Raw genomic sequence first — 25946 nt, forward strand, 5'->3', positions numbered from 1 at the left:
ATCACAACAAGGGTAAAATACACGCACGCACACACAGTGAACTGGGTACAAACAATCAAGGAAAAACAATACAATATCTGCCACCCCTTGACTCAGTGCAGGCATGGCTCTATGTTACTGGGGATACTAAATTAGAATGCTCCTAACCCTGTTGAAGTGAACACCTTACCAATGGTCTCTCCAGCACCGTTCCACGTTTCCTTGGAGCAATCAAAGAGAATGAACTGGGCGCACGTGGCATTCTTTATAGTGCTGGAGGGCTGGGGGATTCCAGCTCAAGTAGTTCAAAAAGGCCAGTGGCCCGGTGCCAGCAGGGGCTAATCGATCACAAAAGGCCAATGACCCGAGGCCAAGTACAAAGGCGCTTAAAGGGGCCAATGGTCAGGTGTGCAGTGATGGGTGGGGTGGAGCCAGACCTTGATTGACAGTGGTGTGTCTTTTGACCATGTAATGGGCAGCGCTGTCAAGTGACAGCCATGGCCCTCCACAATACAGAAGGGTAAAAAAGGTCGACATGGATGTCATCAGCTGAAGGACCCATTTCTCTGCTGTACAATTCTATGACACTCCAACTCAGCTGTATAACGTAGAACAGTACAGCACAGACCCACGATAGCTGTGCCAACCATGATGCCAATCTAAACTAATCCCATCTGCCTGCACAAGATCCATAATCCCTCTATACCCAGCCTGTTTAAGTATTGAACATTACATATCAAGACAGTCTCTGAATGGATTCCAGCAGGTTTTCATGCACTTTGAGGTAACTTATTCCCTGGCATGATACTGATAAGGATGAATGCTTGAAGTCAATTTTCCACTTTCCATGACGCCATTCAGGCTTGACATACTAAGCATCCAGAGAAACCATTCATACTGTACCTTGTCTTGAGGAGCTTCTTCCTAAACCAAAGCTCAGAACTCCTTGGTCAAAATGTAATTTATTCTTGCTGAATCTCATTTGAATTTTGGCAACTCTTGGTCACCAAAGAGGTGTTTCCAAGATGGGAAAGATGTTTTTGTTTCTCATGCTTTGCCAATGTGGCCTCATGCTTCCTGGGTGATGTTCTTCACTTTCAGATGCGATCAGTTGCCAACAATGTTTATTGGGATAAAAGCAATATTTACAGATACGTGATTAATGTTGCAACTCAGCATTTGATGCTGGGAATGGGAAATTTTCATTCCCTTCATAAGGAGTATGTGAACAGGATCCTGCTCCAAACCTCAACCACTGTCATATTATTTAAAAGCCCTTTCTAACCTGTTGTAAGAAGAAAACTGATGCTTTTGAACAGTAGTTTGCATAATAAAGATAAATCAGTGTTCGGAATTTCCTAATGACTACATGAATAACTTTGCATAAAACACTTGACTGCTCACTGAACTCAAATTGCAGGAAAAATTTGCATAACTCTGGGATTTCTCTGTCTAAATTTCTAAGATGTATACCCAATAGTATAATGAATTTATAAAATCTGTTTTTTATTTCTTTTTTTTTAACTGATTTTTAACATAAACATCATCATCCAAATCTAAATCTGTTTTTATGGGGAAATTACTGGATTTGAAAAATACTGCAAATGCTACCTTTGCCTTGGGTGCAATCTAATGTTGCTGATACATTGTCAGTAAATAATGAAAATATCTCATATTATAATTTGAATAGTGCTAATTGGAACATGATCTCCAGAGAACGCCAAAGGATGAGATAACTTGATTAATGTCTCTTTGATTGTTAGACGTGGCAACATCTGAATATATTGAAGAAATTTTGCTGAAAGCAGAAGAGAGTTGGAAGGAGTTGGGGAGACAATCCACAGCGACTTGCCCTGATACCGAAATGAAAGAGGAAGCATACAAAGAAATCACTTACAGTGCTCCTATTCCAGTGAAAAAAATGTAAGATTTCCCTTTATTTGTGAGAACCTCAGAGGTTTTATGACTTCAGGGAAAGGAAGGATTTCTATTGTCAGCCAAGGCAGTCATTCAAAGCATAAACAAATCATTGTTGTAAAGTTGATAATAGGAAAAGTCTGTTTTCCTTGAACGTTCAAGAAAGTTTCCCTTCCGTGGGTATTCCTTCTCCTGATCAAAAACCCACTACTTTCCCAAATGTCAGTTTTTTCCTTCAGAGTTGCAAAAAGCTGCAGATTCTTGAAACCTGAGATTGAAATGGAAAATACTGGAAAGGTTCAGCAGGGCAGGCAGCATATGTGGAGAGAGAAACTGGTACGCTGAGCTCACTGGTATTTTCTACACTGATGCTGCCTGATATTCTGTGTATTTGTGGCACTTTATTTTTTAAAATCTTTCTTCATGTCCTGCTGCATGATTTCCTCTTTTTCCCCACTGAGTTCAGCTAAGATTGATGCAGATGATGCAGGAGACACAAAATCACCATCTGCCTCAGCCACAATTCAGAGAATTCCCTTTGTTATCATTTTATGAGATGATAAGATTTTCAAAAAGCTTTGTAAAGTTAAGTGTCATCTCAGCTCGTTGAATGAAACTTCAGTGTAGGTTTGACATGTAAAGGAAAAAGCCTATAGCTCCCTGAATGTGGCCACACAAGTAGACAGGGTGGTAAAGAAGGCGTGCTTGCCTTCATTAGTCGGGACATTGAGTATAAGATAAGGAAGTCATGTTGCAGCTATATAAAACTTTGGTTAGGCTGTACTTGGAGTATAGTGTGCAATTCTGGTTGCCCCATTACAGGAAGGATGTGGAGACTTTGGAAAGGATACAGAAGAGGTTTACCTGGATGCTGTCTGGAATAGAGGGTATGAGCTATAAGGAGAGGTTGGATAAACTTGGGTTGTTTTCTTTAGAGCATCAGATGCTGAAGGGAGACCTGATAGAGGTTTACAAAATTATGAGATACGTAAGTAGAGTAAGCAGTCAGAATCTTTTTCCCAGGGTAGAAGTGTCAAGTACTAGATGCATTTTAGGTGAGGAGGAAATTTAAAGGAGATGTGCAGGGAATGTTTTTTACACAGAGAGTGCCAGGAACAGGCAGCCAAGGATAGTGATGGAAGCAGACATGATACTTGTGTTTAAGAGGCTGTTAGGTAGATAGACACGTGAATATGCATGGAATTAAGGGATATGGATCATATACAGGCAGAACAGATTTGGTTTAATTCTGCATTGTGTTCGGCTTAGACAGAGCCTGTTCCTGTGCTGTACTGTTCTGTGTTCTAAAAAGATAACATATTATTGAACCAACAAAGAAAAAATAAGAAATAAGAAACCAACAAAGGTAAAGACATTGGAGAAGATTGACAGATAAGCATGTGTGGGCCAGTTAAGTGTCTGCACACAAATGTACAAAAAAAAGAATGGAATCAATTCAGAAGAATATTAAATTTGGAGGTTGTGACAGCAGTCATACTCTGAGCTGCAAAGCAGTCAGTGTGGGGGACTAACAGATCTATTTGCATAGTTTACAGGAAAGATATGGAAAATGGTATAGAGGATAATTATTTTAAGGATTAAGAATAATACCACGACACTGATGAGTGAAGCCATAGTAAGGAGAGACTTGACGTGCAGAATTAAGAAGTAGAAAAGACCTTAACACTTCAATAGGAGTTGCGTGTAAGCCTTCTGGTGAAGTAATGAAGTAGAAAATGCAAAAAATGCAAAGATTACATAGGCATAGACAAAAAAACATATTGACAGGTATGAAGGTCATGACTGGGCTAGAAGTTATATAATACATGAAAAGATGGATTGAAATGGAGGTGGTGGTACCTTGCCAATTTGCCCCATTGTTGTTCAGTAGTTTTCTCTCTTTAGCACATCTGAGCTCTCAGCAATTTATTAACATTATGGGGAATGAATTGACTTGTTTTCTGTGACAGTGGAGATTTCAGTGGGAAAATGAAATGGATCATTCACTTGTCACTTATGGTTGAGAACGATTGCAAATGCTTCAGCCTTGCTTTAACACTCACATCTTCGGTTCCATCATTGTGAGGATGGAAATCCTCTTGAAGCTTCCTCCTTTCATTTTATGTTTAATCCACTCTCCCCTCATGACGAGATGTGGCAGAACTGAAGAGATTTATTGGATCCACTGGTTGTGGGATCACTTAGATCTGTCTATTGCATGTTGTTTTTACTCTACCTTTTTTTTCTCCAATTAATCTTCCTTTAATCTGTAGAATAATATGCACCCATGGAAGTAATCCAGCCCTAAATTATGTTCGTCTGAAAAGAAAGCTAGTTCTTTTAATGATAACAATACTGTTAAGTCATTAAATAGCATCCTAAACCGAGTACTGTGTTATGGTGTACAGGCACTGGCACAGGGAGGCTGCCAGATCACAAGCTTTACAGATGCCAACCCAGAGGTTATAGTGAAAGTGCTGACACTTGTTAAGAGGTCTTTAATGCCAGAGCTGGGTTAGAACATAGAACACAGAACAGTACAGCACTGGACAGGCATTCAGCTCACAATGTTGTGCCAATCTTAATGCCCATTTATACTAAATGTCCTCTCCCTGTGTATCATCCATATCCCTCAATCCCCTTCATATTCATAGGTCCATCTAAAATCCTCTTAAACTCCACCAAGTAGTGCTTCCACTACTACTCCTGGTAACCTATTCCAGGCACTTACCACTTTCTGTGTTAAAAGACCTGTCCCTCATGTCACCTGTAAACTTTCCCCCTCTAACCCTTAAACACATGTCCCGTGGTGTTTGACATTTCTGCCCTGGGGAAAAGATTCTGACTGTCTACCCTATCTATGCCTCTCATAATGATGAAAACTTCCATCAGGTCTCCATTCAGCCTCTGATGCTCAAGGGAGAACAATCCTAGTTTGTCCAACCTTTCCTTACAGCTCATACCCTCTAATCCAGGCTGCACCCTCTCCACAGTCTCCTCATCCTTCCTATAATGGGGTGACCAGAACTGCACACAATATTCCAGTGTGGTCTGACTAAAGTTTTACATAGCTGCAGCATGACTTCCTTACTCTTATAATCAACACCTCTACCAATGAAGGCAAGCATTCCACGTGCCTTCTTTACAACCTCATCCACTTGCGTAGCCACTTTCAGTGAACTATGGACCTGGACCCCAAGATCCCCCTGTACCTCAATGCTATTAAGGGGCTTACCATTAAATACATATATTCTCCTTTCATTTGACCTCCCAAAGTGCTGCACCGCATACTTGCTCAGATTAAACTCCATCTGCCACTTCTCTGCCCATATCTGTAACTGATATATATCCTGTTGTATTCTTGACAGTCCTTTACACTGTCCACAACTCCACCAATCATGGTGTCATCCACTAACTTGCCAATCCAGCCATCTTCTGTACATTTTCATCCAAATCATTGATATATATCACAAACAACAGAGGTCCCAGCACCAATCCTTGCGGAACACCACTGGTCACGGACCTCCAGTCAGAATAACAGCCTTCCTCCCCTACTCTCTGTCTTCTATGGACAAGCCATTTCTGAATCCAAACTTACAATTCATCATGGATCCCATGCATCTTTATCTTCTGAATCAACCTACCATGAGGGAACTTATCAAATGCATTACTAAAGTCCATGCAATAACGCCCACTGCCTTTCCCTCATCAACACCTTTGTCACCTCCTCAAAAAACTCAATCAAGTTTGTAAGACATGACCTGCCCCGCACAAAGCCATGTTGACTGTCCCTAAGCAGGCCATGCCTTTCCAAATGGGCATAAACCCTACCCCTCAGTATTCTCTCTAATAGCTTCCGTACTACTGACACGAGGCTCATAATTACCTGGATTATCCCCGTTTCCCATCTTGAACAAAGGCACAACATTTGCTACTGTCCAGCTCTCTGGGACTCACCTGTTGCTAGTGAAGACATAAAGATCTTTGTTAAAGCCCCAGCAATCTCCTCACTTGCTTCTTTCAAAATTCTGGGATATATCCCATCAGGCCTTGGAGACTTATCCACCTTAATGTTTTTCAAAAGACCCAGCACTACCTCCTCTTTAATCTCAAAATGTCCCAGCACATTAGCATGCCCCACTCTGCTTTCACTATCCTCTAATACTTTCTCCTCAGTAAATAGCAATGCAAAGTACTCATTTAGTACCTCAGACACTTGCTTTGACTCCAAGCACAAATTCCCTCCTTTCTCCTTGAGCAGACCTACCCTCTCTTTAGTTATCTTCTTTTTCTTAATATAAGTACAAAATGCCTTGGAATTCTCCTTGACCCTGGTCGCCAAGGAAATTTTATGGCTTCATTTGGCCTTCCTAATCGCCTGCTTGAGTACTTCCCTGCTATCTTTCTGTTCCACAGTGGCCCACTCTGATTTTAGCTTCCAAAACCTTACATATGCTTCTGTTTACTTCTTGACTAAATTTCGGACTTCTCAGGTTATCCAAGGTTCCCCTACCTTACCATCCTTGTCCTTACTCCTTACCAGAATATGCCAATCCTGAACTCTGATCAGCTGGTCTTTAAACAACTCCCACATCTCAGACATGGACTTGTCTGATAGCAGCTGCTCCCAATCAACATCCCTTAACTCCTGTCTTATCCTGTTGCAATTTTCCCTCCCCTAATTTAGTACCTTCCTGCAAGATCCAATTTTATCCCTACTTATAACTATCTTAACACATAATGAGTTATGGTCACTATTCCAAAAATGTTCACCCAATATCAGGTCTGTCACCTGGCCTGGTTCATTTCCCAAAACTAAATCCGGTATCTTCTCTCCTCCAGCTGGAATCTCCACATACTGTTTCAAGAACCCCTCTTGGATGCACTGAAGAAATCCAGCATCATTAAAGTTTCTTGCTTTAAGGAAGTTCCATTCAATACTGGGGAAGTTAAAGTTCCCAGTATGACAAATCTGTTGTTTCTACACCTTTCCATAATCTGTCTAATCCTCCACCTCTCGATGGCTATTGGAAGGCCTATAGTATAATCCCATCAGATTAATTGTACCTTTTTTATTTTTGAGCTCCACCCAAACTCCCTCAGTGGATGAGCCCTCCATTGTGTCCTCTCTGAGTACTGCTGTGATATCCTCCCTCATCAGTAGTGCAACGCCTCCACTTCTTTCACCCCCACCCCCCTTAATCACGTCTAAAACAACAAAACCCAGGAATGTTGAGCAGCCAGTCTTGCCCTTCACACATCCAGGGCTCTGTAATGGCAACAACATTGTAATTCCATGTACTGATCCAGGCTCTAAATTCACTCTCCTTACCTATAATATTCCTAGCATTGAAATAAACACATTTCAGCCTATCAGTCCCACTAAATTTATTAGTCTGTCCCTTGCTGTCCTTCCTTTCAATCTTACTTGTCATACCATCTTTCTTGCTGCAGTAGAATGCCCCAGTCCTGGGCCAACATGAAGAATAATTGGGAAGAAGTTGCAGGAAAAATGGATGCCAGGAGTGAGACAGTGTGGACCTGATCCCAGTGCTAAAAGAGCTTCATTGAGGTCGCTTGTCTGGCGAAAGTTTGTGGAGGCAGCCACAAATCACACTTAATCCCCAAAGCGCAAACAAACATGCATTTTTATCTGTTCCAACACCAATAATGATTTCACCCTCAGCTACTTAATAATAGCAGCCATTTAACTTACTTATGTGAAAACACATTCAATACACTCCCCTTTCTGTTGGAGAGAATGTTGCTTACTCCATGCATATATAGAACCAAATGAAGAGGAGCACTTCCATTCTCACCATATTAATGCCTTTGTCCCTTTGTTACATCAGAATCCCATGCACAGATGTGCCTTCCCTTGCCACTCCACCCTCCCCATCCCCATCCCCAGAAGTGAACCATGAACTACCACCTAAACAACACACGTTGCACAATATACAAGGCAGTTTGGAGGCATGAATTTCTTGTAGTGAGGCATCAGGCAAGAACAGATAGCAAACAGCCCAGGGTTTTGTGCTAACTCACAGAAGATGAGATTACACATCCACTTGTGTTCCCATGCATTTGAGTGAGGATTGCAATGAAGAAGGCTGATGCAAATGCATAATAAAAGAGGTTTCAGTGGCATAGATTACTCTAAACACAATCTTAGTGCAGAATCTGGAGACCATGCTGGCCAGCAGAGAAGTGGGCAGATTTGGTTGAGCAGGGGCCAACAGCTATTGATAGAGGTCTCAGCTGTCATTGCAGTCCACTTGGAGGCTACCCAATGTCTTACGTGCTGCAGTCGAAGCTCACTTTGTTGTCATTTAAATTCAGACCAGTCATTCTTACATCAGTGGTTGGAAAATCATTGGAAAAATTCTACAGGACAGGATTTACCTTCACTTAAAAAGATAGGAATTGATTAGGGAAAGTCAGCATGTTGATTAGGGTGAGAAGCAAGAGGCTGTGGTCCATATCGTTACCAATGACATATGCAGGAGCAAGAATGATGTCCTGCAAAATGATTTTAGGGAGCTGAGTAGCAAGTTAGAAAGCAGAACTTCCAGGGTTGTAATCTCAGGATGCCACGTGCCAGTGAGGTGAGAAATAAATACATAGTGCAATTCAATATATGGTTAAGGAGCTGGTGCAGGAAGGAGGGCTTCAGACTTGTGGATCATTGGGCTCTCTTCCAGGGCAGGTGGGATCCATCATGTTTTGCATCTGAACTGGAGGGGAACCAATATCCTCGGCGAGAGGTTTGCTGGTGCTACTCAGGAGGAATTAAACTAGTGTGGTGGGGAATAGGAACCACAGCAGCAGGGCAACAGGTGGTATGGTTGAGGGCAGGAAGGATGGTATGACAAGCAAGGTTGAAAGGAAGGACAGCAAGGGACAGGCTAATAAACATGGTGGGACTGATGGACTGACATTTATTTCAATACCAAGAGTATTATAGGTAAGGAGCCTGGATCAGTACATGGAAGTACAATGTTGTTGACACTACAGAGACCTGGATGCGTGAGGCACAGGACTGGCAGCTCAACGTTCCTGTGTTTCATTGTTTTAGACATGATAGAGAATGGGGTAAAAGAGGTGGAGGGGTTGCACTGTTGAGAAGGGAGAATGCCTGAGCAGTACTCAGAGAGGACACACTGGAGGGTTCATCCACAGAGCCAATTTGGGTGGAGCTCAGAAGTAGGATAGGTGCAATTTTACGCTGATGGGATTATACTATCGGCCTCCCAATAGCCACCGAGAAATGGAGGAACAGATATGTAGTCAGATTATGGAAAGATGAAGAAACAACATGGTTGTTATAGTGAGGGACTTTAACTTCCCCGGTATTGATTGGAATTTCCTTAATACAAGAAGCTTAGATGGGGTGAGATTTCTTCAGTGCATCCAAGAGAGGTTCTTGAAGCAGTATCTGGAGAGTCCAACTAGAGGAGAGAACATATTGGACCTAGTTTTGGGAAATGATCCAGGCCAGGTGACAGACCTGATAGTGAACATTTTGGGAATAGTAACCACAACAAATTATGTTTTAAGATAGTTATAAGTAAGGATAAAATTGGATCTTACAGGAAGGTACTAAATTGGGGGAAGGCAAATCATGACAGGATAAGACAGGAGCTAAGGGGCATTGAGTGGGGGCAGCTGCTGTCAGACAAGTCCACATCTGACATGTGGGAGTTGCTTAAAGACCAGCTGATCTGAGCTCAAGATTGGTATGTTCCAGCAAGGAGTATGGACAAGGATGGTAAGGTAAGGAAACGTTAGATGACCAAGAGGTCCTAAGTTTAGTCAGGAAGGAAAAGGAAGCATATGTAAGGTTTAGGAAGCTAAAATCAGACTGGGCCCTTGTGGAACATAAAGATAGCAGGAAAGTGCTCAAGCAGGTGATTAGGAAGGCCAAAAGGGGGCATGAAATGTCTTTGGTGAGCAGGATGAAGGAGAATCCCAAAGCATTTTATACTTATACTCAGAAAAAGAGGATAACTAAGGAGAGGGTAGGACCACTCAAGGAAAAAGGAGGAAATTTGTGGTTGGATTCAGAGCAAGTGGCTAAGGTACTAAATGAGTGATTTGCATTGCTATTTACCAAGGAGAAGGAATTGGAGGATAGTGAAAACAGAGTGGGGCATGCTAATGTGTTGAGATATTTTGAGATTAAAGAGGAGGTAGTGCTGGGTCTTCTGAAAAGCATTAAAACGGATAATTCCCCAGGGCCTGATGGCATACATCACAGAATATTGAAAGAAGCAAATGAAGAGACTACTGGGGCTTTGACAAGGATCTCTGTGTCTTCACCAGCAACAGGTGAGGTCCCAGTGGACTAGATGGTAGCAAATGTTGTGCCTTTGTTCAAGAAGGGAAATAGGGCTAATCCAGGTAATTATAGGCCAGTGAGCCTTACGTCAGTGGTATGGAAGCTATTGGAGAGGAATCTGAGGGATAGAATTTATGCCCATTTGGAAAGGCATGGCCTGCTTAGGGACAATTATCATGGCTTTGTGCGGGGCAGGTCATGTCTTACAAATTTGACTGAGTGACTTGAGGACGTGACAAAGGTGCTTGGTGAGGGTAAGGCAGTGGACGTTATCTACATGGACTTTAGTAAAGCTTTTGATAAGTTCCCTCATGGTAGGTTGATTCAGAAGATAAAGATGCATGGGATCCAGGGTGAATTGCAAGTTTGGATTCGGAACTGAATTGCCCATAGAAGACAGAGAGTAGGGGTGGAAGGCAGTTATTCTGGCTGGAGGTCTGTGACCAGTTGTGTTCCACAAGGATCGGTGCTGGGACCTCTGTTGTTTGTGATATATATCAATGATTTGGATGAAAATGTAGATGGGTGGATTAGTAAATTTGCAGATGACAGGCATGTGTGCAGAGAAGTGGCAGATGGAGTTTAATCTGGCAAGTATGAGGTATTGCACTTTGGGAGGTCAAATGAAAGGAAAATATATACAGTTAATGGTAGGTCCCTTAACAGCATTGAGGCACAGTGGAATCTTGGTGTCCAGGTCCATAGTTCACTGAAAGTGGTTGCGCAAGTGGATAAGGTGGTAAAGAAGGCGTATGGAATGCTTGACTTCATTGGTAGGGGTGTTGAGTATAAGAGTAAGGAAGTCATGCTGCAGCTATATAAAACTTTCCTCAGACCACACTTGGAGTATAGTGTGTAGTTCTGGTCATTCACCCTGGATCCCATGCATCTTTATCTTCTGAATCAACCTACCATAAGGGACCTTATCAAAAGCCTTACTAAAGTCTATGTAGATAACGTCCACTGCCTTACCCTCATCAAGCATCTTTGTCACCTCCTTGAGTCACTCAGTCAAATTTCTAAGACATGACCTGCCCCGCACAAAGCCATGCTGACTTTCCCATTATAGGAAAGATGTGGAGGTTGTGGAAAAGGTGCAGAAGAGGTTTACCAGGATGCTGCCTGGATTAGAGGGTATGAGCTTTAAGGAGATGTTGGACAAACTTGGGTTGTTCTCCTTAGAGAATTGGAGGCTGAGTGGAGACCTGATAAAGGTTTTTTAAACTATGAGAGGCATAGATAGAGTAGACAGTCAGAATCTGTTCCCCAGGGTAGAAATGTCAAATACCAGAGGACATGCTTGTAAGGTTAGAGGGAGAAAGTTCAAAGGTGACATGTAGGGCAAGTTTTTTACACAGAGAGTGGTAGGTGCTTGGAATGGGTTACTGGGGCAGTAGTGGAAGCAGGCAGTTTGCTGGAGTTTAAGAGGCTTTTAGATAGACATGTGAATATGAAAGGAACGGAGGGATATGGATGATAAAGTGGAGGAGGACTTTTAGTATAAATTGGCATCAAGATTGGCACAACACCATGGGCCGAATGGCCTGTACTGTTCTATGTTCATGGGAATTCCTGCCTCACAAATTTGTTTGAATTTTTTGAGGTGATAATTGAGCCTATTTATGAAGGGAGTCTAATAATGTTGTCTACATGGACTTTAATAATGCTTTTGACAAGGTCCTGCATGGTAGGCTGCTCCAGAAGTTTGGATCCCATGGGATCGAAGGCAGGCTGACAAATTGAATTTAAATTTGGCTTGGTAATAGGAGGCGGAGAGTAGTGGTTGAGGTTTGATTTCCTTATTTGCAGTCTGTGACCGCAAGGATCGGTGCTGGGATCCCTGATGATTAGAATATACATGAGCTACTTGGATGTGAATGTATGCGGTATGAAAAGTAAGTCTGCAGACGACACAAAAGTTAGTGGTGTTGTAGATATCGAGGAGGTTTGTTCAAGGCATGATATAGATCAACTGGAAAGTGGAAGAGCAATAGCAAATGGAATTTAATTCTGAATAATGCAAGTTGATGCACTTTGGAAAGGCAGACAAGAGTAGGATGATCGCAGTAAATGGTAGGACCCAAAAGGGTGTTCATGACCAGGGGGAACTTGGAGAATAAATCCCTGAAAATTGCAGCACATTGATAAGATGCTGAAGAAGGCATATGGAGCATATAAGTGAAAATCAAAAAATCTCCAGGTGCTGGAAACCTAAAATTAAAATAGAAAATGCTAGAAATACTCAACAGGTCAGGCCATGTCTATCAGAAGAGAAACAGAGCTAACATTTCAGGTTGAAGACCCTTTGTCAGAATGGGGAATGATGGTTGTTAAATTGCAGGGAGGGTGGATGAAGGGGATGTCACTGAATGGGTAAAACCACGGTGACCACGGGTCATCTGTAAACAAGGTTAACTGGACAATGAGTGATTGGGATCAGTTGGAGAGTGAGAACATAGACAAAAAAATGTAGGAGGTGCGAAATGCAGAGCAGGAAGACATACCTGGCACTTCAGGCTGGGCTTGTCCTCCACTCCCAGAGGAAAAAAAAGAAAAAAATTAATGGTGGCATGAGGGGGTGGGTAGCAAACAAACAAGCTTAGCCAATATCAGAGAAGGCTGGCTGATACAGACAGAAATCCAGTTACCTAAAGGAATAAGGTGCTCAGGCAGAAGACGAGGTGCTGTTCCTCAAGCTTGCATTAGGCCTCTTTGTAATAGTACAGCAGGCTGCAGACCAATAGGTCAGAGTAGAGAATTAAAGTGGCCAATAATGGAAAGCTTAGGGTTGCCCATGTGGACTCAATACAGGTATTCCACAAAGAAGAAACGTCCCACCCCACCCTCCCTGCAGCTTAACAAGCTTCTTTTGTCTCCTTCTCAGTTCTGATGAAGGGTCTTTGACCTGAATCATTGACTCATTTCTCTTCCCACAGAGGTCTTGCATTCCATGAAGAGCTTGAGGGTCACATAAGGAGCCTTGTGAGTGCAGACTGTCAGTCCCTCAAATTTTGGGAAGTGTACAAGAATCTTGCTTGTCTATATTCAAAGAGGAGTTGAAATTCCTTCTCCTGGCATAGAGAACATCGATAGAGGTGTACTGTAAACTGAAAATGTAACATCCATCATGCTCTGCCCCTTGGGGTAATCCAGAAGCTAATTTCAGAGTGAAATAACCAATTTTACAACTGAGTGGTCCTGGCACATGGCTGGAGATCTCCCTGAAATAATTTATGGATCTCAGTCACTGTTGACATATATAATGCTAGTCTTCAGATGCACTGTTCTTTGGAGATCTAGAATCAGGAGCATGGTGCCCGATGGATCCATGGGTGTGATTCTCCTGGCTTCTCTGCCAAGGTGCCATAATGTTGCACCAGAAGTACCAACCACAGCAGTGTCAGCACTAAAGCAACCTGTTTTGGGGCAAAAAGTAGTTAGTTTCACCTTCAGAATCTTCACCTTCAGATCCCAAGTGTCTCCATCTTTTTCTATCTTTGTGCTTAATTTTCAGCAAGATTGCGTCAAATCACTCTACCGCTCTGCAAGTGATTGAAAACCCCTTTAAGTAGTGGTTAATGGCATGTCCCTATGATGACATACTTTTTTCTGCATTTAATTACATTTAATTATTGGTCATTGGTTTGTTATAGTCACACATACTAAGGTACCATGAAAAGCTTCTGTTTGCATGCCATCCAGACAGATCATTCCATATGCAAGTACATCGAAGTAGTAGAAAGTTAAAAAAAAGCAGAATATAGTGTTACAGTTACAGAGAAAGTGCAGTGCAGGTAAACAAATGAAGTGCAAGGGCCATGGTGAGGTAGATTGAGAAATCGGGAGTTCATCTTTATCGTATATTCAAGAGTCTTATAACAGCAGGATAGAAGTTGGCCTTGAGCCTGGTGGTACGTGTTCTCAAGCTTCTGTATCTTCTGCCTGATGGAAGAGGGGAGAAGAGAGAATGACCGGGATGGGAGGGGTCTTTGATTCTGCTGGCTGTTTTCCCAGGGCAGCAGGAAGTGTAGATGCAATCAATGGAGCAGAGGTTGGCTTTTGTGATAGACTGGGCTGCAGTCACAATTCTCTGCAATTTCTTCTGGTCTTGGGCAAAGCAGTTGCCATATCAAGTTCCCGTATCAAGGATAGGCTGCTTTCTGTGGTGCAACCGTAAAAATTATGAGGGTCATCGGGGACATGCCAAATTTCCTTAGCCTTCCGAGGAAGTAGAGGTGCTGGTTTGCTTTCTTGACAGTCTGTATTAATTATATTTCTATGACACACTTTCACAGTGAAACCTCTAATTTAAGAGTATGGTTGTGGTATAATGATCATTACCAAACTGATAACACAGAAGCCTGGATTAACAATCCAGAGATAAGGGTTCAAATCTCACCAATGGAGCTATGAATATAAATTCAATTAATGATCTGGAATTTTAAAAATACAGCAACTAGTAAGAGTCATAAAACATTGAAGCAGAGAAAAGAATAAAGGTAGATCTTGAAAAGTTCTCACACCATAATAACTGGTTCCTCCTTAGATATTCTATTAGTCACTTTTTCAGAAAACTTCATTAGATCTGTCAAATACTTTTCATGAATCCATGTTAGTTATGTTTAACACTATTAGGCTTTTGAAGAGCTCTGTTATTATGTCTTTCATTATAGATGTTTCCAGCATTGATGTTTTGATAACAGGTCAGTTATTCCTCATTTTCTCTTTCCGTCCTTTCTTATATAGTGAGGTCACATTTGCCACCTTCCAATCCACATAAATAACTCCAGGAAGATGTCAACCTGAGCATCTGTGATCTCTAAAACCATGTCTATCAAAACTGTGGAATGTAGATCCTCAGATTATTGGGATTTTTCAACTTTCAAGCTCCCCAACAAACTTGTACTATTTTTTGACTAATAGTTATTTCCTTCAGTTCCTCATTTTCACTGTGCCCTTAATTTTCTAATATATCCATTGAATTGTGTGAGTCTTCTTCAGTGAAGGCAGATGTGAGTAATTGTTTAATTCCACTGCCATTTCCTTACTTCCCATTAGAAATTACTCTTGTATCTGGTCCAAATTTATCGTTTTCACCAGTCAGGTCTCAAACTAAATTTAGCCTTTCTTTACCAACGTCTTGGTCCTCCTTAGCTGGGTTCTAAAATGTTCTCAATCCTTGGATCTTCTGCTATTTCTAGCAAATTTAAAAGCCCATTGCTTTGATTTAATATTAAATTTAATATCTCTTCTCACCCATTGATGAATTACTTTTCCTTCCTAGGTTAAACTGTTTATTGTTTAAAATTAAACATTTTGGAGGAAAGTTTCAATTTAGTGGTATTAGAGTCACAGAATCATAGAGCACTACAGCACAGAAACCGGCCCTTCGGCCTATCCAGTCCATGCCAGCCTGGCAAAGGGCAAGGGATTTTTTTGTGAAACCCAGACTCTATTTAAAAGGGGCAACAAAGACCAATGGGGCCATCCTGTTCACATATTCTGATATTCAAAGGCTACACTGAGAATCCTGCTACATAAAACTCTGAGTATCTCAGATCAAGTTTGCCAAGATTTGGAATCACTTCTGCAGCCAAACTTGACTGCAATGTAAGGTAAATAGCATCCAACTGTCATTGAGTCAAGGGAGCAATATCACCAGATGGAAGTAAGCTCAAAAATCCCCCGGTAGTGCAAGATTTCTGATTCCCCCACTCAAAGTAGAAGCCTGTCATCTTAAGATAATGTTGCCTCAGTGGGTCAAGTGCTTCATTGTTTTGTTCCGTTGGTTTGAACATGTCACGCTTTTGTTGAAATGACCCTTTTCCTGAGATTTGGGATGGATTTGAAACAGAGCTCAACGATGATTGGAATGTTCTATACCACAATGCCACCATCAGTGTTTCTAAAATGTCATCAGAGGTTGAAGGGACTACATATTAATTTCAGTATTTGTGCCATTCATGATATCGTCACACTCTACAATCCAGACCATTCCTCACTTCTTTATTGAATCTTTATTACAAGAAATCAGTTTCGCAGAGGTGCTAATAATCTCTCAAGATAAGGGTCCTACAGGTGGCTAATGTGGCCACCTCCCAGGGAAGGCAGACATCAATAAAGAAATTCACCATCACCTTTAATGTACCAGCACGGCCTTTGGTCCATGGAGGTAAAGATTATTTCCAGATCAAGACCTCAGGCCTAGCATTAAATTCAGATGATCCCTGCCCTGCCATTTGCCTCTGAGATCTGAACTACCTCAAGTAGACATATCAAGCACTAGAAAAGTACCACAAACATTGCCTCCACAGAATCCTCCAAGTTCACTGGGAGGATAAACAAGCCAACAACAATGTCCTCTCCCAGGCCAACATCCCCAGCGATGAAGTTCTAAGTTACTTTCAATCATCTGTGTTGAGCAGATCATGTTATGTGCATGCCTGACACCAGACTCTGGAAAGAGACACTTTATTCTAAGGTCTGTCATGGGAGGTGGACAGAGGAAAAGATTCAAGGATGTGCTGGAAGCCTGCTTGAAGAATTGCGACATTCCCACTGACTCGTGAGAACTCTGGCCATTAATTGCTCAAAATGGAGAAGAAGTACTTGAGCTTCTCAAGGCCCTGCATAATCAGGGGAAGGGGTAGACCACCTCAATAAACTACCACAATCTCCACCCCCTCACCCCATCAGTCATCTCTTGCCCCTTCTATGGAAAGTCTGTGGAGCCCACATTGACAAACCAAACTGAAAGCAAGTTGTCCTCGATGCTGAGGGACTGCTGCCTAAGAATAGACCCCACTTGCATAGTAATAGAGCAAAATATGAAAACGTTGTAGTAGGGTGGCATGGTAGTGTAGTCGTTAGCATAACGCTATTACAGCGCCAGTGACCCAGGTTCAATTCCCACCGCTGTCTGTAAAGAGTTTGTACGTTCTCCCCATGTCTACATGGGTTTCCTCCGGGTACGGATTAGGAAGTTGTGGGCACGCGATGTTGGCGCCGGAAGCATGGCAACACCTGCGAGCCGCTCCCAAAACATTCTATGCAAAACATGCTTTTCACTGTGTGTTTCAATGTACATGTGACTAATAAAGAAATCTTATAATAGGACATTACTGATCATTGGTCTATATTCTCTTTGATGTATATGCTGGTGCCTGAAAAGGGAAAAGTGTTCATCACAAGCATTCAACGTTATCCTATTTAAATTAAATTGGTTTATTCAATTGGTTTATTATTGTCACATGTACCAGGGTACAGTGAAAAACATGTCTTGCATATTGTCCATACAGATCAATTCATTACAATAGTGCATTGAGGTAGTACAAGGTAAAAACAATAATAGAATGTGGAATAAAGTGTTACAGTTACAGAGAAAGTTGAGTGCAAGTAGACAGTAAGGTGCAAGATCACAATGAGGTAGACTGCAAGGTCAAGAGTCCATCTTATCATACTGGGGAAACAGTCAATAGTCTTTTAACAACAGGACAGAAGCTGCCCTTGAGCTAAGTGGTACGTGCTTTCAGGCTTTTGTATCTTCCGCCTGATAGGAAGGGCGGGGAAAGAGAATGTCCAGGGTGGGTGGGGACTTTGGTTATGCTAGCTGCTTCACCAAGGCAGCGAGAAGTGTAGAAATTATTTCATACAATGACAGACCAGAGGCCAGAGGATCTTCAGTGTAACGAGAACTTCAGAGACTCATTGAGTCATACAGCATAGAAACAGGTTCTTAGGTGACCATCAAGTGCCTATATGTACTAATGTGGCGACTCACCATTTAGTCGGGCGAACCGGCTCGGCAGTCGGGTCGCGCGGTGTCGGAGCGACGAGGCCCAAGATGGCGGCGGGCCTTGTCTTTCCCGAGCAACGGGGAGAACCCGTGCGCGGGAAAGTCTTGATGACGTAGTACTTACGTCATTGTCAGTCGCTTTGGGCAGGAACAGTCTCCCTTAAAGGGCCCGCGCAAGGCGGGAAAATAAACCACTTCTGTTCGACAATCCTCCGACTAGCGTCTTGTTTTATTTCGTGGTAGCAACCGCTACATTGGTGACCCCGACGGTCCAAACAGATTTTGGACCCGCGAAATGGCCGACAACACAGCAGCCAACGCAGTGGCCCTCAAGCTGCCCACCTTTTGGTCACTTCGGCCCGGCGTCTGGTTTGACCAGGCTGAAGCACAATTCCACCTTCGGCAGATCACCTCTGACTCCACGAAGTACTACCATGTGGTTAGCTCTCTGGACCAAGAGACAGCTGCCCAGGTTGGAGACTTCATCCAGTCGCCTCCGGAGGAAGATAAGTACCCGGCTTTCAAAGACCTTTTGATTCGGACCTTCGGCCTCTCCCATCGTGAGCGCGCTGCCTGCCTGCTTCATCTGGATGGCCTGGGGGACAGATCCCCATCCGCCCTAATGAGATGCTGGCATTGGCCGAGGGACACAAGCCATGCCTGATGTTCGAACAGGCAGACCTCGAACAGCTCCCCGATGATATCCACCTGTTGTTAGCTGACGCCGACTTCAGCAACCCCCGTGAGGTGGCTGCCCGGGCAGATGTCCTGTGGAGGGCCAAGCGCGAGAGCGGCTCGTCCGTCAGTCAAATCACCAGGCCGCGAGCCCAACGCCCGCCTCGCCCGGCCCCAGCAACTGAGCAGCCACGCCCCAGGAACACAGACGACGACACGGATGACCAACTGTGCTTCTACCATCAGAGGTGGGGTGCAGAGGCCTGTCGATGCCGCTCACCCTGCAAGTTTCAGGGTAACGCCAGGGCCAGCTGCCACTGATGGCTACGGCAGCTGGCTGCCGACAGAGCCTCCTATTCGTTCAGGACAAGAAATCTGGACGGCGTTTCCTCGTTGATACTGGAGCGGAGGTCAGTATTTTGCCCCCGACCGGCCGCGACACTCGTAACAGGCCACCCGGTCCTCTACTCAATGCCGCCAACGGTACAACGATACGGTCTTTCGGCACCCGTACACTTCAATTACAATTTGGCGGCAGCCGTTTTACCTGGACCTTTACCCTTGCCACGGTCGCCCGACCACTCCTAGGAGCCGATTTCCTTCGGGCCCACAACCTGTTAGTCGACCTGCGAGGGAAGCGGTTAGTTCACTCTAGCACTTTCCAGACCTATCCCCTGGGAGAAATCAGCACACCAGCCCCGCGCCTGGACTTCATTTCCCTTCCTGGCGACGATTTCGCCAAGCTCCTAGCCGAATTCCCATCAATTTTGGCACCTTCGTTTACGAATTCTAGGACCAAACACGGGGTACGACACCACATCATTACTACAGGGCCACCCCTTCATGCCCGAGCACGACGATTACTTCCAGACAAGCTCCGCCTGGCAAAGGAAGAGTTCCGTCACATAGAGGAGCTGGGGATTGTTTGCAGGTCAGACAGCCCCTGGGCCTCCCCCCTGCACATGGTCCCCAAAGCCACCGAAGGGTGGAGGCCCTGCGGTGACTACCGCAGGCTGAATGACTCTACCACCCTGGACCGCTCTCCCATCCCTCACATCCAGGACTTCGCAGCGAACTTACACGGGGCCCGCATCTTTTCCAAAGTGGACCTCGTTAGGGGATACCACCAAATCCCGGTCCATCCAGATGACGTCCCCAAGACTGCGATTATCACCCCATTTGGCCTGTTCAAATTCCTTCAGATGCCGTTCGGCCTTAAGAACGCTGCGCAGACCTTCCAGCGGCTGATGGACGCGGTAGGCCGAGACCTGGACTTCGTGTTCATTTACTTAGACGACATACTGATCGCCAGCCGTAACCGCCAGAAACACCTTTCCCACCTCCGCCAGCTGTATTCCCGCCTCCGCGATTTTGGCCTCACGATTAACCCGTCCAAGTGCCAATTCGGACTTGACTCTATCGATTTCCTTGGCCACAAAATCACCAGCGACGGGGCAACACCCTACCCGCCAAGGTGGACGCTATCTGCCATTTTGCCCGCCCCGACACAGTCAAAGGCCTACAGGAATTCCTTGGGATGGTCAACTTTTACCATCGGTTCATCCCTGCAGCAGCCCGTATCATGCGCCCTCTGTTCTCGCTGCTGGCTGGTAAGGGCAAGGACATCACCTGGACTGACGAGGCTGCAGCTGCTTTCGTTAAGGCCAAAGACGCCCTGGCAGACGCCACGATGCTTGTACACCCTAGGACTGACATCCCGACTGCCCTCACGGTGGACGCGTCCAACACCGCGGTGGGTGGGGTACTGGAACAGCTACTCAAAGGCCGCTGGCAACCCTTGGCATTTTTCAGCAAGCACCTTAGACCGCCCGAACTGAAGTACAGCGCTTTTGATCGGGAACTTCTAGCGCTGTATCTGGCGGTCCGGCATTTCCGATACTTTCTAGAAGGCAGGCCTTTCACCGCTTTCACCGATCATAAGCCTCTGTCCTTTGCCTTCTCCAAAGTCTCCGATCCCTGGTCAGCTCGTCAGCAGAGACATTTATCCTACATTTCCGAATTCACAACTGACATCCAACATGTCTCCGGAAAGGATAATGTCGTTGCTGATGCACTTTCCAGACCAACCATCCACAACCTATCCTTGGGTGTCGACTACGTGGCCCTAGCTGACACACAGCAAGCCGACGACGAACTGCCCAGCTACAGAACCGCAGTCTCGGGTCTGCAGCTCCGAGATTTCTTGGTTGGTCCAGGTCAGTGGACCCTACTTTGCGACGTTGCGACTGGTCAGCCCCACCCTATAGTCCCTGCAGCCTGGCGGAGACGCGTTTTTGACTCGGTACATGGGTTGGCGCACCCGTCCATCAGATCTACTGTCCGACTGGTCGCCAGCAAGTTTGTCTGGCATGGCCTGCGCAAACAGGTCAGTGAGTGGGCCAGGACTTGTCGGCACTGCCAGACGTCAAAAATCCAGCGACACACCAAGGTCCCACCACAGCAGTTCGAGCCCACCCGTAGGAGGTTCGACCACATACACGTCGACCTCATGGGCCCTCTGCCGGTTTCAAGAGGAGCCCGGTACCTCCTTACCATCGTGGACCGGTTCACAAGGTGGCCTGAGGCAACCCCCCTGACTGACATCACAACTGATTCCTGTGCCCGGGCGCTGCTCACAACTTGGGTCTCACGTTTTGGTGTTCCGGCCCACATCACTTCAGACAGAGGCACCCAATTCACTTCCAGTCTCTGGGCTGCATTAGCGAACCTGCTAGGGACGCAGCTGCACACCACCACAGCCTACCATCCTCAATCAAACGGGTTGGTGGAACGTTTTCACCGCCATCTGAAATCAGCCTTGATGGCCCGCCTCAAGGGTCCTAACTGGGTTGACGAGCTGCCTTGGGTCCTGCTTGGCATACGCACTACCCCCAAAGAAGACCTCCGCACTTCGTCAGCTGAGCTTGTATACGGGGCGCCACTAGTTGTCCCCGGGGATTTCATACCTGCCCTTCGGGACCAAGGGGAACAACCCCCAGCAGTCGTACAAAGACTGCACGAGAAGCTTGGCAGCTTGGCCCCGATTCCCACCTCACAGCACGGTCAAGCCCCATCCTGCCAGCCCAAGGAACTACGGGACTGTAAGTTTGTTTTCGTTCGCAGGGGCACACCTCGGACGCCGTTGCAACGACCATATGAGGGACCGTTCCGAGTCATACGGAATAATGGATCCACCTTTATTTTGGACATTGGAGGCAGGGAACAGGTTTTCACGGCGGACCGCCTCAAACCAGCCCATTTGGATCTGCAACAACCTGTCGAGGTTGCAACGCCGCGATGCAGAGGCCAGCCCCCTAAGCGGCAGCTGGCACAGCCCGCGAACCTTGGGGACTGTATCGCCGGTTCTGGGGGGGGTTGTGTGGTGACTCACCGTTTAGTCGGGCGAACCGGCTCGGCAGTCGGGTCGCGCAGCGTCGGAGCGACGAGGCCCAAGATGGCGGCAGGCCTCGTCTTTCCCGAGCGATAGGGAGAACCCGCGCGCGGGAAAGTCTTGATGACGTAGTACTTACGTCATTGCCAGTTGCTTTGGGCGGGAACAGTCTCCCATAAAGGGCCCGCGCAAGGCGGGAAAATAAACCACTTCTGTTCGACAATCCTCCGACTAGCGTCTTGTTTTATTTCGCGGTAGCAACCGTTACACTAATCCCATTTCCTAGCACTTGGTCTGTAGCCTTCTGTTATTAAAAAAGAAATAAACAATATCTGTTTAATTTCATTCAAAATCTAATGTTGTTGCATATAATGACCTAGAATTTAAAGCTGTAATGAGAGACAACTTCCAGTATCCACCATGCTGTGGAACCAATCATACGTTCTGGAGTTTTCAGGTACATTGTTGAATAGGGAAATACTGTCAGTAATTCCCTGGTCTTCTTACAGGGTATGCTCCTTTACAAATTTCTTCAGCAGAACTTATAGGGCTGATGCAATCTTAAATCATTTCAGATTTAATCTTGCTGTAAAACTTCCTGAAAACGTCATACTTATCTATATGTCATGCAAGTGAGATTTTATTGATGAAAAAGCCATGCTCTTGCTGTAGTAAAATCTGATGCAGGATGTACCCAATGTGTCAGGCAGCATCTGTCCTTCAAACATGAGTGTATAAATATTGACTGCAATTCCCTCGAAAAATATTTCACAATATAATGGATATAAACAGAATAAATTCATGAGTGCACCTCATTAACATAACTTCAGTATCCATTCAGTGCTGCTGAATGACTATTAATGGTTTAATCGTGGGAGTTGCTGGTATCAGTTGAAAATAAATGGCTGATAAAATTTTGCCCAGGCCTCCAGACTTCAACCATTTGGCCTTCTGGTGCTGCAATTCATGTCCTCCCTGCGTTTGCAACACCTGAAGATCTTACAGAGCTCAGGAAAGCTTTCTGGATCAGGCAGAGAAGCAAGCATCCTGATCTCCTGATGTTGCTGTCAATATGGAAGAGGTGTAAGGATGGTGAGAGAGCCTCCATACCAGAAGCTCAGGAAACACCCAAAATAGAGTGGTAACCAGAATGAGGTACGAGGTTCCCTGAACCTGGATACATTATCATACAAAGTTTATGACCTCTCATGCAGTCTGTGAAGACCTCAGCAAATCCTATTAGCCAACAACTGCACCAATACACTCATGCACTGCCCCAGGAAATATATCTTTGAGCATTTAAATCGCTCCCTATGATTCCCTAATATCCAAATGCCATACTACATCATCACCAATTTAACACTACTTTTACACTGATATGCATTATTCATGGTTTACACATATTATTCAACCACAGCAGACACATGATAGAGACATTACAACACACTCATAAATCTTGCTGGAAAAGTATCACAGAGCTGAGTACTGAAGTGACAGACAACTGAAAGTTCAGAGTCACCTTTGCCTCCAGGTGGACAGACACAACTTGCATGTTCAGGTAATGACAGCCTTTTCCGTTTGGGAACAATTTGTTATTCCTATATGGAGACTGTCACACAAATAGGAACAGTTCATTACTCATCAGAAAGCCCGCTGCTCTCTTCCCAAAGAGATATGATTTCCCCTTCCTTAAGTAAGGAACCTTCTTGAAGTCCAGAAAGCAGCAAACTGCAACATGACAGCAATCAGCTGTCACATGTTGCTTCTCCACAGACTCTGTCTGATGTTCTGGGCATTTCCAAAATTCTCCTTAAAGTATCATTTCTCTGCAACAGCTCTGATGTGCACTTGACAGCTTTTACATACCATTTGTATGTTTATTGTTCTCTCTGTTACTGGCTTCCTTAATCTAGCAACCAAGTGACTTCATAAACATCATATCCTCACAGCAACCCTGGCATCACCTATCAGAGATATTCCATGTTTCCAAAGGTTCACTCCCCCATACCCCCGCAACTTAAAACTAACATTGTTTTCTAAGTTTTCCAGTTCTAAAGAAGGCTTTTTAACATGAAACTATAAACCTGTTTCTCTTTCACAGGTGGTCCCCAACCTGCTGAACGTTTGTAGCATTTTCTGTTTTCATTTTAAATTTCTAGCATCAGTAGTTTTTGATTTTCAATCCCTGTAACAATCTTGTATGTTTTAATGAGGTAGGTAGCACAGTGTGCAGCTAGTAGAACACAGCACCAGAGACTTGGGTTCTATCCTAGCCTCAGGTGCTGTCTGTACTGAGGCTGTGTGTTCTCCCTTTGACTCTGGGTATTTTCTTCCCATATCACAATGATATGTAGGTTAGTAGGTTAATTGGCCACTGTAAATTGCCCCAAGAGTGCAGATGAGTGAGAAAATTTAGAGGAGGGATGATGATTGTGTGGGGAGAATAAAAAAGTCAGATTAATGTAGGATTAGTATAAATGGGTGGATGATGTTTGACATGAACTTGATGGGCTGAGGGCCTGTTGCATGCTGTATGTCTCTATGGTTCTATAATTTCTCATTCTTATAAACTCAACAGAGTGTGAATCCAATCTGCTTTATTTCTCCTTTTAAGTCAAACTCATGAATTAACCTAGTGAACATTTGCTGTACTTCCATTATCACCAGCGTATCATTCCTTAGATAGTGAGATGACATCTACACAAGTATGCTGGGTGCGATCTCTTCAGGGTTGTAGTAAGACCATAGAGCCATAGAACAATACAGCACAATACAGGCCCTTTGGCCCACCATGTTGTGCAGACTTTCAATCCACACCTAAGACTATCTAACCCCTTCCTCCCATATATCCCTCTATCTTAAATTCCTCCATATGCTTATCTAACAATCTCTTGAACTTGCCCAACTTATCAGCCTCCACCACCACCCCCAGCAACGCATTCCATGCACCAACCACTCTCTGAGTAAAAAACCTCCCTCTGACGTCTCCCTTGAACATCCCATCCATTACCTTAAAGCCATGCCCTCTTGTATTGAGCATTGGTGCCCTGGGAAAGAGGTGCTGGCTGTCCACTCCATCTATTCCTCTTAATATTTTGTATACCTCTATCATGTCTCCCCTCATTCTCCTTCTCTCCAATGAGTAAAGCCCTAGCTCCTTTAGTCTCTCCTCATAATCCATACTCTCTAATCCAGGCAGCATCCTGGTAAATCTCTTTTGCACCCTTTCCAATGCCTTCGCATCCTTCCTATAATGAGGTGACCAGAACTGGACACAGTACTCTAAGTGTGGCCTAACCAGAGTTTTGTAAAGCTGCATCATTACTTCGCGGCTCTTGAACTCGATCCCACGACTTATGAAAGTTAACATCCCATAAGCTTTCTTAACTACCCTATCCACCTGTGAGGCAACTTTCAGTGATCTGTGGATATGAACCCCAGATCCCTCTGCTCCTCCACACTGCCCAGAATCCTGCCATTAACCTTGTACTCCGCCTTGGAGTTTGTCCTTCCAAAGAGTACCACCTCACACTTCTCCGGATTGAACTCCATCTGCCACTTGTCAGCCCAGCTCTGCATCCTATCAATATCCCTCTGTAAGCTTCAACAGCCCTCCACACTATCCACAACACCACTGATATTTGTGTCATCTGCAAACTTGCTAACCCACCCTTCCTCCCCCTCATCTAAGTTATTAATAAATATCACAAAAAGTAGAGGTCCCAGAACTGATCCCTGTGCTACACAACTTGTCACAGCCCTCCAATCCGAATGCACTCCCTCCACCACAACCCTCTGCTTTCTACAGGCAAGCCAATTCTGAATCCACACGGCCAAGCCTCCCTGGATCC

The 25946-nt window shown here is 44.6% G+C and overlaps 1 protein-coding gene across 1 annotated transcript in view; it reads left to right on the forward strand.

Annotated features, from left to right (window-relative positions):
- myo16 (myosin XVI) overlaps window positions 1-25946 on the forward strand; it is a 438207-nt gene that overhangs the window by 111036 nt on the left and 301225 nt on the right. Inside the window, exon 8 of the mRNA XM_052025545.1 lies at window positions 1743-1902. Within this exon, the coding sequence (XP_051881505.1) occupies window positions 1743-1902 (160 nt within the window). The remainder of the gene's footprint in view (window positions 1-1742; window positions 1903-25946) is intronic.

This window comes from Pristis pectinata, chromosome 11 (assembly GCF_009764475.1).
Source record: "Pristis pectinata isolate sPriPec2 chromosome 11, sPriPec2.1.pri, whole genome shotgun sequence".
NCBI classification, from domain to species: Eukaryota; Metazoa; Chordata; class Chondrichthyes; order Rhinopristiformes; family Pristidae; genus Pristis; species Pristis pectinata.